General features: G+C 37.9%; 1 protein-coding gene across 3 annotated transcripts in view; it reads left to right on the plus strand.

The window, feature by feature from the left end:
* LOC126416960 (rap guanine nucleotide exchange factor 2-like) overlaps positions 1 to 12,051 on the plus strand; it is a 318,137-nt gene that overhangs the window by 247,906 nt on the left and 58,180 nt on the right. For all 3 annotated transcript variants that reach the window (XM_050084850.1, XM_050084843.1, XM_050084860.1), the window contains 3 exons: positions 1,547 to 1,758; positions 4,003 to 4,174; positions 5,011 to 5,153. In XM_050084850.1, coding sequence (XP_049940807.1) covers positions 1,547 to 1,758; positions 4,003 to 4,174; positions 5,011 to 5,153 — 527 coding nt within the window. The remainder of the gene's footprint in view (positions 1 to 1,546; positions 1,759 to 4,002; positions 4,175 to 5,010; positions 5,154 to 12,051) is intronic.

The raw sequence follows: 12,051 nt of genomic DNA on the forward strand, positions 1-12,051 counted from the left end.
CATTGAGCTGCTTCTCAACATAACACCGGAACTGTGACACTTCTGTACTCTTGTCTCAAGAGTCTGTGATATGGGACTGAAACAGTACAAAACAGTCCCATACGTTTTGTCTGGTTGAAATGTTGACTGGACAGGAATTTGATCAGGTGTAAGAAAGGATTTAAATTTGTGAGAGCAAGAGTGTAGTATTACAGGATTAATTGATTAATTGACTCGCAGCACTAGTGCGATGGGTGGATATGTCACAAACTACGAACTAAGCACTACAACAATCTAATGCTCTGCTTAAAAAATTTAAAATTTTTGAAACACAGGAGGAAATAGCATTAAATATTATCAACTCACAAAGTTTTGTTTGCGTATTGTTGACACTATCAAATTTTCATTTGCAACGCACTTTATGAATCACTAGTTTCTCATCACCAAATAAAAGATCGACTTAGGTTGAGAATCATGTAATGGTTTTTGAAGGACAAGCTCTTCACCATTGAATGTTGGCTTCACTTAAAAAGCACCATAAATGCATGTATCCATACGTGTATGAGAACTTCTGTTGCAAACCTATTCAAATACAATAAAAGTTTGTGAGTTGATAGAATTTAATGCTATTTCCTCCTGTGTTTCAAAAATTGTCAATTTTTTAAGCAGAGCATTAGATTTTTGTAGTGCTTAGTTCGTAGTTTGTGACATATCCACCCATTGCACTAGTGCTGCGAGTCAAATGTCACATGATTGATCGGACGGGATTGATACTGTATTGAGTGCTTCTGCATATTGGGAACCCTCGAGCCAATTTGAATGAAGTTATTCTTTGCTAAGCTCTACACATTGCAATTCATTAAAATAAATTTGTACAAAACCTCAATAGTGAAAGCTTCATTGTAAATGTAAGAGGACCCCTATATTAATGTATTAAGTAGTGTTAAAATGTGTGTGTCAGCTTCAGTAGTTTAATCTGCGAATATAAGATGACCTTGTATTTTTCGAATAACGAATTTAGGAAAAAACCTCAGCTTATAATCGGGTAAATACGGTATTACTGTGACGCCTTGCATTACTCACAAGTGCAGTCACATTTTGCAGTGAATGGCGATCTTTCGTCACTGTGGGAACTTACATTTTGGGTAGCTTGAAGGTAAGGGTATTGCCTTTAAAAGGCAGTGTTCTTTCTGTATTGGAGTCCCGTTGAAGCACATAGCATTGCTCTACCAGGAAATTCCAACCAAATCCTGTCTTCAGAGTTCAGAAAGATCGAAGAGAGGATCCAGATCATGAATATAAAACAAATACCTAGATCACTACTGTTAAGTTCCACAGCAAGCTTGAAAATGGCACACGTCTCCGTGGCTATTCAACTTAACTGAATTAAAAAATTACAGAAGCTAGAGAGGTAACTGCCTTTTAAAATTTGTGTATCTGTTTGGTGTGGTTAAGTTGTTAAAGTTTCAGCAGCAGCTAGGCATTTTTCATTTGTTTCTGATACTATTTTTCATTTGTTGTTGATAGTGGTACTGTTTCTGTATTTATCCCATGTTGCTTTTCCTAGGACAATGCAAGGAGTGCAAGAATTTCAACTCAATGTTTGCCATCATATCTGGTTTGGGCCATGTGGCAGTATCACGATTAAGGATAACATGGGAAAAATTACCAACGAAATATCAACGACTATTTAGTGATTTGCAAGACCTGATGGATCCTTCACGTAACATGAGTAAATACCGGCAGCTCATCAGCAGCGAGCAATCTCAGCCACCTATCGTAAGTTTCCCACTTAGAAAAAAGTCATGTTGAATATCCATCTTGACTTCAGTGGTGGTTAATGTCTATTGTGACGTTTGGATGTTTTAATAAGTTCAGATAAGTTTATTTGTGAAGTTACTTACCTTAATTTGTCTGTTAGACCATAGTGTTACAATATGTTTAAGCTTCTTTATGTTACGAAAGTCTCTTATGGAAATAGCGCATGTTTTTTCTTATAGAAATAGAGCATGGTGTTTTTTTTTTTTTTTAAAAAAAAAAAAAAAAAAAAAAAAAGACCTACAAGTCCTATGTGTTTCAATCCTTTTCTCTCCCAAACATAAATCACAGTTTTTTTTCCTTTACACCTACATCCACCACTGTTCGGATAATATTAGTCATGAATACAAGGAAGACATTACAAGAGTGGTGCATTTCAGAATTCTAATCTGCCAAGAACTTTCATAATTTTGAATAATTTTTGGTAGTAACTTCTGCTTTCAGGTTCTGATGCATATGTTTCTGAATCCTTAAATCTCAGTATTTCCAGTTACAAATGTTTGCATTTATTTTCTCACTTCTGTATTGGATTTGTTTATGTTCACTTGGCATGGTCCAGGTGCCTCTTTTTCAAGCCCCTGCTACACAATCACTGCTTTGTATTTTGTACAATCACTGCTTTGTATTTTGTACAATCACTGCTTTGTGTTTTGTGTCTTCAAAAAGTTTGTGAATGTTTTTCCTGATGTTTTGGCAGAAGTGCTGCCTTCTGGCATCCTAATGTAGTGTCACACAATTGTTGACACTAGTGTTCATATCCCTGCTGCTGGTGCAATCATAGGTAATATCTAATTTAACTTCACTTTTTGTTGTGCCTATCTGCAACTCAGCATCTCCACTACATGGTGAGTGGCAACTTTCCTTCTCATAATATTGTTACATTCCATTCTGGATTTTCCATTGTTTGATTTTAACTTCACTTTGTGATGTGTATCACGAAATTGATGCATGTGAGTACTGTATTTTTGGCCCACTATTGTTTTAATATGTTTATTTTTTTCTCGGTGATTTGATTCTAGTTATTGTTCTTTTATTGTTTTATTTTATTTATTTAATAAGGTGCTAATGAGTACAACTGCCAACTGATGTTAGTCTGCTGTGTATTATAGACTGACTGGTGTTACACTTGTCATGCAGACCAAAGATGTTCCAAGGACAAGCCCCACAATGCTGTTCAGATATTTACCCCTCCCCTCACCCCCCCCCCCCCCCCCCCCTCCTCCACCACCCACCCAACAAAAACATTTTTTTCCTGTTGCATGGGAAGAAGTTTGTAAGAAAGGAACACAAGCCTGCTAATTAGCTCCATTCTGTGTAACTCAGATGAAAAAAAATATATAACTATATTAGCAAAAAAAGGACGACATTAATGATGGTGATGAGAAAGAAATGATAATTACTTTTTTTTTTAAGTTAACTTCCTGTTCTAAAAAACAATCATTGATGAGAAACAACAATGTGTGTGTATGTGTGTGTGTGTGTGTTTGTGTGTGTGTGTGTGTGTGTGTGTGTGAGAGAGAGAGAGAGAGAGAGAGAGAGAGAGAGAGAGAGAGAGAGAGACTGTAGTGTTGTGGACTTCAGCTTCTCAACATCTTTGACCCACACAGCAGGCACAACAGTGGCCAGTCAACAATACACAGTGGCAGTGGATGAAACCCAGTCTGCTGCAGTGCTCACTCAGCCCCCCCCCCCTCCCCCGCCCTCTGAAAGAAAGGAAGGACTATAACCAGAATTAGATCATTGTGAAAGAAAAGAAATAAACATATTAAAATAATATTGCGCCAAAAATGTAGTATGTGTCAACCTTACAGTACATATAAGTGTAGTTAAATTAGATGTTATCTGCCAGCAATGGGATTAGCAATTCTCGTGTCAGTTGTGACACTAAAGTCTGTTAGTGTTATGGCGTTAAAGACAATTCAGTTTTTGTTTTTGTGTAGGAAGGGGGGGGGGGGGCGGGGGGAGGTGGTTGCCAGGAGAACGATGATAAGGAAAACACCTTTTCCCTTGTAGAAAAAGCAAAAAATGTTGATTTTAACTTCTAAGAAGCAGAAGCAGACATTGAATAACGTTACTGTATGTGTGATTGTCAATAATTTTTTTAATAAAATATGTGTACTCAGAAATAAGCTAAAGTTGAGATAATGATTGTATGGAACTTCATTGGGGTCAAAATGAATGTTAACACTCTGTTTCTGATTGCAGATTCCATTTTATCCTGTTGTGAAGAAAGATCTGACATTTATTCATCTTGGGAATGATACCCGTGTAGAAGGCCTCGTGAACTTCGAAAAACTGAGAATGATTGCCAAAGAAGTCCGAACACTTGCCAACATGTGCTCATCACCTTATGATCTACTTACAATGTTGGAATTGGGTTAGTAGATATCCAGAAATTGTTCATTACATACAACTGTTCAAGATATATTTCAAAACTATTTGTACAGATTACATAAATTTTCTAAATTCCTGTGTAACTAGTACAGTGTCATCGTATTTTATTAATAATGGACTACAATTTAATTAGAATTATTTTATAATACAATAGAGAAGGGATGCAATTGATTTAAAATTTTTCTGTTCTGCCTTTCAGAAAACATGAGACAAGCATTAAAATTTTCTACTCTTTTTATTCACTGTATACGTATCTCTCAACTAACGTAATTTCGATATTTTTCTGACGTGTAGTTCTCAGTCTTTTGCAAACTGCGGCTTCTTATTATGAAAACCTGTTTTCCCAACTTTTTAATGTTTAGGTAATGTTTGTATGTTAGTAGATGATGATTTTTTATGGTTAAGTGTTGGTCCAGGATGTAAAATTGGATAATGTTTTAAAAAGTTTTAATACTTAAATGCATTAATTTGGATGTCACATGGATGTACAGTTTCAGGATGTTGAAATAGAAATAAGCTGAACAATTCATGAACACACAATTTTTTCTGGATGACTGCCAACTCCGGCAGCTGAGGCCAGAATGCCAGAGCTGACAGAGTTGGCGGTTGTGTGTGCGAGGTGTGCTTGCTTGTATAAATGAATGGTGTTTGTTTCTCTTCTTCTGACAAAGGTTGTGGCTGGAGGGTTGTGTGTAAGTGCCTTTTAGTTGTGCCTGTCTGCAACTTAGTGTGTTATCTTTACAGTAAGTAGCAATCTATCTTTATCACATTGTTGATATTGCTACCTAGAGGTTCCATTGTTTGCTTTTACATTTACAGGTGGCCAGCCTCCATCTAGTGCAATGGTAGCTTTAAATCAATTGACAACTGGTGCTGGGACAACCAATCAACAAGGGGCTGCAACTGTGAAGAGACGCAAAAAATCTACTGCCCAACCAAATCCGAAAAGGATGTTTGAAGAGGTAAGCGTAAGATGCATGTCCAGAGTGTGCACGTAGGCTCTGTAGGCCCAAAATTCAAACATTGTGTTTGTTTACTTTCCAACTAAAGTGGAGAGACACTTCATCACTGTACATTATGTGTTGTGCAAAAGTGTTAACCTGGTCAATAACATTTTGTAGCTAGTCAGAAAATGCCACATGTTTGTGTTTGTCATCATGACATAGAGCCTGTAACAGCTATAATTTGTACGATTTTATAACCAACCAATGTCTCAAAACATGCCAAATTGTTATTGTGGAAAGTTGAAACTCCGGACTGGCATGAGGAGTTGGTTTTGTAGGACTACATTGGAACTTGGTTTGAATTTGTGCAACAGTTTTGTCGGAAACACAAGGGAAGCTAGGACACTTCCCTGTATGTACACATTTTGTGCCTACAAAATGTCGACACCATCTACGAATGTTCTATCTGTCCATAGGATCAGTTTGGTACCTCAGTGTTAAATGTCTTTGCACTGTAATCATGGACTTACACTTCACAAACTGAAGAACGCAAAATTATTTCTTCTGCAGATTAGCCATTTTGCAGCATGTGATGGTAACCAGGCAAACAGAAGACACCAACATCTAGTGGCAATGAATATAAATTGGGAAATGTATTCATTCCTCCAATAACCGAACGATGGTGGAGCGATCGATAGTTTTGACAACATAACACTTTGTAATACATATCCTTCAGAGGTCTCAGCACTTTCTGAAGGCCTCACCTTTAACTGTACAGCTAAGTTCAGCCAGACTAGGGTTGTAAAGGCCTTCTTTCATTTACTCGTTCTCTATAGTGGAAACATTTCTTAACCACATACCTCACTGACAATAGATAACCAAAACCGCACATAGAACCTCATTTAAAACCATTCCAACCTTCCCCCACCTATGATCCTCCTCCCATTCTACCCAGTTATCGCCCGGTAACTTTCCAGGAACGCTTCACTTCTAAACTGGTCTCATCTTCGTCTCCGCCCTTTACGGACTCTGGATCTCACTGATTTGCTACCCCTGTTATTAGGAGATGATGCCTCAGCAGCAGTGTTACATTTTATTTGTGAAGGGGGCTTTTACCATTCTCTTTAAGGGAGGGCCACTTAACCTTATCAGTCCATTGAGGGGTTGGCAGAACACACTGTTGCCTCCTCTGTCCAGATTGGGCTGCAGCTGTCTGGGCTCAATGGTCCAACCGGTTCCTCACCCAACCTGCTCTTTTCCTCTCCTTCCCCCCTCTTGGGTGATCTGTTAGACTTGTTAATCTTTTGTCTGTCCGTGCTCATGCCCTGTCCATGTTGCTAGTCTTTCCTAGGGAATTTCCGAGTGGAATACCTCTGGTAAGTGGCAGGGGCTGGGGGGGTTGTATGTCCCCTCATCGCACCCTGCTTTTGGGGGCTTCCAGCTACTCCCTAGATGGGACACCCTGCCTCGCTTTCTTCCTCTGTCTCCCTTTGTTCTTTTTGTCCCTAATTTTGCCTTCATTGACCTTTCGAAGACCTTGGCTTTTTTATTTAATTTTATTTATTCATTTATTTATTTATTTTTATTTTGCCCCCTGGGTTTTGCACGATAGGCTGTCTGTGATCTGTAGTCATGTAGACCTGTCTGAGTGAGGAAAAAGGGACTGCTGACCCAGTAGTTTCATCCCTTTCATCATCCATCCATCCATCCATCCATCCAACCAGTCATCTTCCTTTCCTAAATCACTCCCCAGTGTGTCCAATATCACTTCTGTACAAAACAAAGCACTCTGTAACCTGAAAAACAATCCAGACCTTATTAACTTTCCCACTGACAAAGGCTCCACCACAGTAGTTATGAAACTTAGTGACTGTGAGGCTGAGGGTCTCCGCCAACTTTGCGACACCTCTGCCTACAAACCTTGCAATCTGTACATTTGTCTGGCTCACTTTCATTAACAACATTTTCATTGTCTGGACTCATGGCATAAGCAACATTTGCTCTTCTTATACTAGAGTTAGCAGTAAATTATTATTGTAGAGAATAGAGTGAGAGAGTAAAGTGCTGTGTTTTATGTAAAATCTCATCTATAAAAATCAACATGGATTCTGCAAATAGATGTAGCAAACTTAGCTCTCTCTGTCCGTCCATCAGATCCTTAGAGCTTTAGACAATGGCATTTAGGTTGATGCCATGTCCCTTGACTTCAGGACTACAGGCAGGCATTTGGCATGGTCTCACACTGCTGTTTAGTGAAAAAAATATGAACTTACCAAGTGATCCAAATTTGCGACTGGATTCAAGATTTTCTTGTAGATACGACTCGACACGTTGCTATTAATGGAACAAAATTGACAATTGTAAAGGTAATTTCTGGAGTGCCCCAGGGAAGTGTGATACGATAGTTACCGTTTACATTGTTTATGAATGGTGTTGTAGAAAGTGTCGGTGACATACAGAAGATTGAAGAATGGTGCAGTCTTTGGCAGTAGTCTGTGAACGTAAATAAATGTAATGTATTTCACATCTTCATAGTAAAAGAGATCCACTGCTGTACAATTACACTAGTGATGACAAATTGCTGGAAACAGTATATCGGAAAAGTATCCAGAGCGTTATTGAGTGGAATTGCCACACTAAACAAATAGTAGGAAAAGCAGATAGCAGATTGCAATTCATACAAAGTATCATAAGGATATGTAACCCATCCATCAAAGAAGTAGCTTAGAAGGTGCTTGTTTGACTGATTCTTGAGCACTGTTCATCAGTCTGTGACCCTTGCCAGGTAAGATGAATAGATGAGATAAAGAAGAGCCAGCAAAGAGCGGGACATTTCGTCGCAGGATAATTTAGTTGGTGTGAGTGTGCTACAGAGATACTTAACAAACTCGAATGGCATGTGGTAGAAGAGAGGCATTGTACATAACGGAGAGGTTTGCTGTTGAAATTATGGAAAGCACTTTCCGGGAGGAGTCGGACACTTCCTCCCACATCATCTCGCGAAATGACCAAAATGCAAAATTTTCAGGCCTACCCACAATCATTCTTCCCAAGCTCTATTCACAAGTGGAATATGGAAGGTGGAATCAGTTAGTAGTACTAGAAGTACCCTCCACCACACACCATTAAGTGGCTTGCAGAGTGTAATGTAGATGTAGATAAAAATAATGAAAGTAGAATGCAGAAAAACGAAAATTAAAAATAAGCAAGAAAATGGATGAGCCAGAAGTAGAAAAGTAAAGATGCAGAATGGAGTTCTGGAAAAGGATGAAATATTCTGCAAGTTTTGTGCATTTTGATTGAAGGTTCTTTTTCACTTTTTATACCTTTGTCGTACTTTCTATATCCTATTTTTATGATCAACTGTAGATGAAATTTCAGCTTCTAAACATTTCAATTTCATGATCATTTTATTTTGTCACAAATATTTACCAGCCAGTTGCCACAGCAGTGATCTGTACTGATAGTGTTATGTTTTTAGCGTTGGATTTTGAAATAATCTAAACTTGAATGGGGCTGCACGTGCATGGTAGCTTCTATTGAAAATTATAATTGAGGCCAACTACAGAACAATTCTCCTGTTGCCAACGTACATTTTGCATATGTACTGCAAAGATAAAATAAATTAGGGTTTATGTGCAGGTATATAGACAGCTGCTGTTCTGCAATTCTGTTTGCGTTGGACCAGGAAAGGAAATAACTAGTAGTGGTATGTGGTACCCTCCATGCACTGTATGCAAGCTGGTGGAATGTGTACATAGATGTAGAAATGTGTTGACATGGCGCTTCAGAACATGGGCTGTAGTACAAGGAGCTACCCAAAAGTTCCCGGAATGGATGTGATGTTGGTGGAATCTAGCTAGTGTGATGAAACATAAGCAGGTAGTGCCTCATTCATCCTTTGGAGTTAGGGCACAAGTGGCTGTGTGCTTGGTGGTCACACACAGTTTTTATGTGTATTCTCCCATTCTTGGGTGTTGCATGTCTTGTGAAATGGACAATGGGGGGGGGGGGGGGGCTGGAAACAACCTGTGTGTGTAAACTTTGGTTTCAGATGCAGAAAGATCACTACATAAACACATGGCATGTTGAAGCATGCTTTTGGGGAAGGTCACAGTCAAACATATGACTGTTTTAAACATTTTTAGGAGTGTAGAACATTGTTTGATGATGATCCCCATTCAGAACAGCCATCAAATGGCATTACACCTGAAAATGTTACTGCAATTTGGAATATGGTGCTGGAAGATCGTAGGCAGACAATAGAGGATGTGTGCAATGTTGGGCTTTCGTAAGGGATGTGCCTGAAGATTTTGTCCGATGAAAGTGACACATGGGTGATCGGTTCCTCCACCATGACAATTCGAGGTCACACCCTGCATTGTTTAGCCTGGAATTTGTCACTGAAAAGAAAATGATAGTTGTTCCTCATCCATGACATTCACCCAATCTGGTGACAGGTGACAGTATTTTATTTCCCAGAATGAAACTCCAGTTACATAGCTGAAGATTTCACACAGTTTAGAAGCTTCAAACAGAATCACAAATGGTACAAAACAGGCTCCTGAAAAATGTATTGCAAGGAGCTTTCAGTTCCTGGAAAAACTGCTGGGGGTGATGCATACACCCCCAAGGGAATTTTTGTGAAGGTGAAGGTGATGGTGGTAAATAAGATCCAGGTAAAGTATCATTTTATTTATTGATGTATTCTGGGAACTTTTGTGTTTTACCTTGTACAGACAGTGGTGAAGGTAAAACCATTCACCATATAGCAGAGTATTGAATCGTGGATAGACTCATAAACAAGGACTTCAACACTGAAACTCTTGAGTTTTTTCTGAAAGGGAACATTAGCTCGTAAATTGAACTACTGCTGTCAAATTTATGTTTATGTGCGTATCCACCACTTACACATCCACTGAATGCTGAGTTTTCTCTAGTCAGTGTATTGTTTTTAGTTTATAGTCAGAGTTAGGTAGTTAATCTTCAACTTTTATCGTAATATTTCCTGCTATTAGGGTCAATAAAGAAACTAAACAAAAAAACAGGAAGTAATTAAAAATTAGGGAATGTGCTACAGAAGAGAGAATTCATCCAGAAATATAGGTTGTGAAGTCAGCAAGCTCAACAATAAATTGAAAAATTTTAGTATTTGTCAAGCAATAGTTTAATGTTTTTTGGTTTACGTGACAACACTACCTGTAATTTGTGTGGCTACCATCAGTAAGAGTAGCTTGTTGAAAAAAAATGTTGTTGTTGCCTTCAACTGTTAAAATTATTTTTTTTATCAACTCCACACTTGCAATTTTGCCCTTTTGCATTTGGCTAAATGACAGTAATGTGTTTAAAAAAATTTACGACTGTGAACCGTACCCAGAAAAAGATAATCACAAGTTCCTTGTGTTCAGCAATGGAATATGGCTACTGCGCTGTGCCAAACCGTTTTTTTTAAATCTCATTAATTAGTGAATGTCTGTAGAATTTAACAAACCATTTATCCAAAGACTTCAAATTTATGCCAAATGGTAAGGCTTAAGACAGAAATGTAACAGTGGTTTAAGCATGCAGGAATGGTGCTCTTGCCACCTTTTTTTAAGTTCTAGAACTTACTCATAAGTGGTTGAAAAACATATCATCAGTTTGATTGCAATATCTGAGACTACTGTTTGCTTGTGTACTGGGTATAAGGCAATGGTAAAAATGTATTCAGTAGCACATTTCCACATGTGATTAGTCACAAGTGAGAGTTTTGCAGACTCAGTCAGTGATTTTAACCCTTTATTTGCCAATGTTGGTCTCAAGCAACATCAAAATTGGACACTGTTTTTTGCAATGTGTTTAAAGTTTCATCCTCGAATGGGTAATGGTGCTTGCAGGCAACATTTAGTGTCTCATACACAGTGATATTCTGTCAACCTCTGGTGAAAAGTGTATGAATAGTGTGCATCTTTAGCAGACATCTTGCAAAGTTATATAAGCATCAGTTACCATTGTAGCAGTTTGATTCGTTTTTGCAGCACTGTTTTTATTGTGCAATGAAAATTGCTTATAAACGCAAAGATGAAGTCTCAGTCATGAGTTCTTATACAATATTACTCAGAACTTTTCAAATGACTTAACTTTTCTTGGAAGAGAAAGTCTGACTTCGAGTATTGGATGGACATCAAGACCAGAAGAAGATATAAACAGCAGCTCCTGTACCTGTGAGTACATGATATGACAGTTTTGCTCACTGGCCAGAGTATGGGGCAAAAGCGGAGATGTAGACTTTATGCTCAGAGAGAGTCTACTGTAAAATGCAGGAAATGTGAAACTTTTCTGTGCTTGGTGCAGAAAGGAATTGTTTTAACACATTTCACATGCCGTAGTGAAAAATGCAATCATTTTATCAGCCACAGGAACAACATTGTTGTACTTTTATTTTAGCCCCCATGCACCTTTTGTGGGTAATGACACATGTAGGTAGTATACTGTACTTTGAAACAGTGCCAACAAAAAGACAAAATATCTGTTCAGTATTTACCTTCAGGAGGCAAAAGAAGATAAATATTGGCCAGTTATTCCATCTCCTTGCAATTTTACAGTTTTCTCATGTCAATTTTCCTTTTTTTTTGTAAATACAGTTGAATTTGATTTATATGTAACTCTGTTCTGTGTAATTCTTATTTATAAGTAAAGTTTTGTCACTCTCAGCAGAAAATAATTTAAAAATGTGTTAATTAAACCTTATATATGCGCATAAAAACAGTTATTTAAACCTTATTTATACATAATGCATATTTATGCACTCCACTGTTATACATAACAAATTCTGGTGAAATAAATTGAGTTTTGCATACTCGTAATGGGCATTAACATTTGAAACGAAGCCCTTTCTGGTTTTCCTTAACTTTGTTGACATATGCAAGTACAGCGA

This window comes from Schistocerca serialis, chromosome 1 (genome assembly GCF_023864345.2).
Source record: "Schistocerca serialis cubense isolate TAMUIC-IGC-003099 chromosome 1, iqSchSeri2.2, whole genome shotgun sequence".
NCBI lineage: Eukaryota > Metazoa > Arthropoda > Insecta > Orthoptera > Acrididae > Schistocerca > Schistocerca serialis.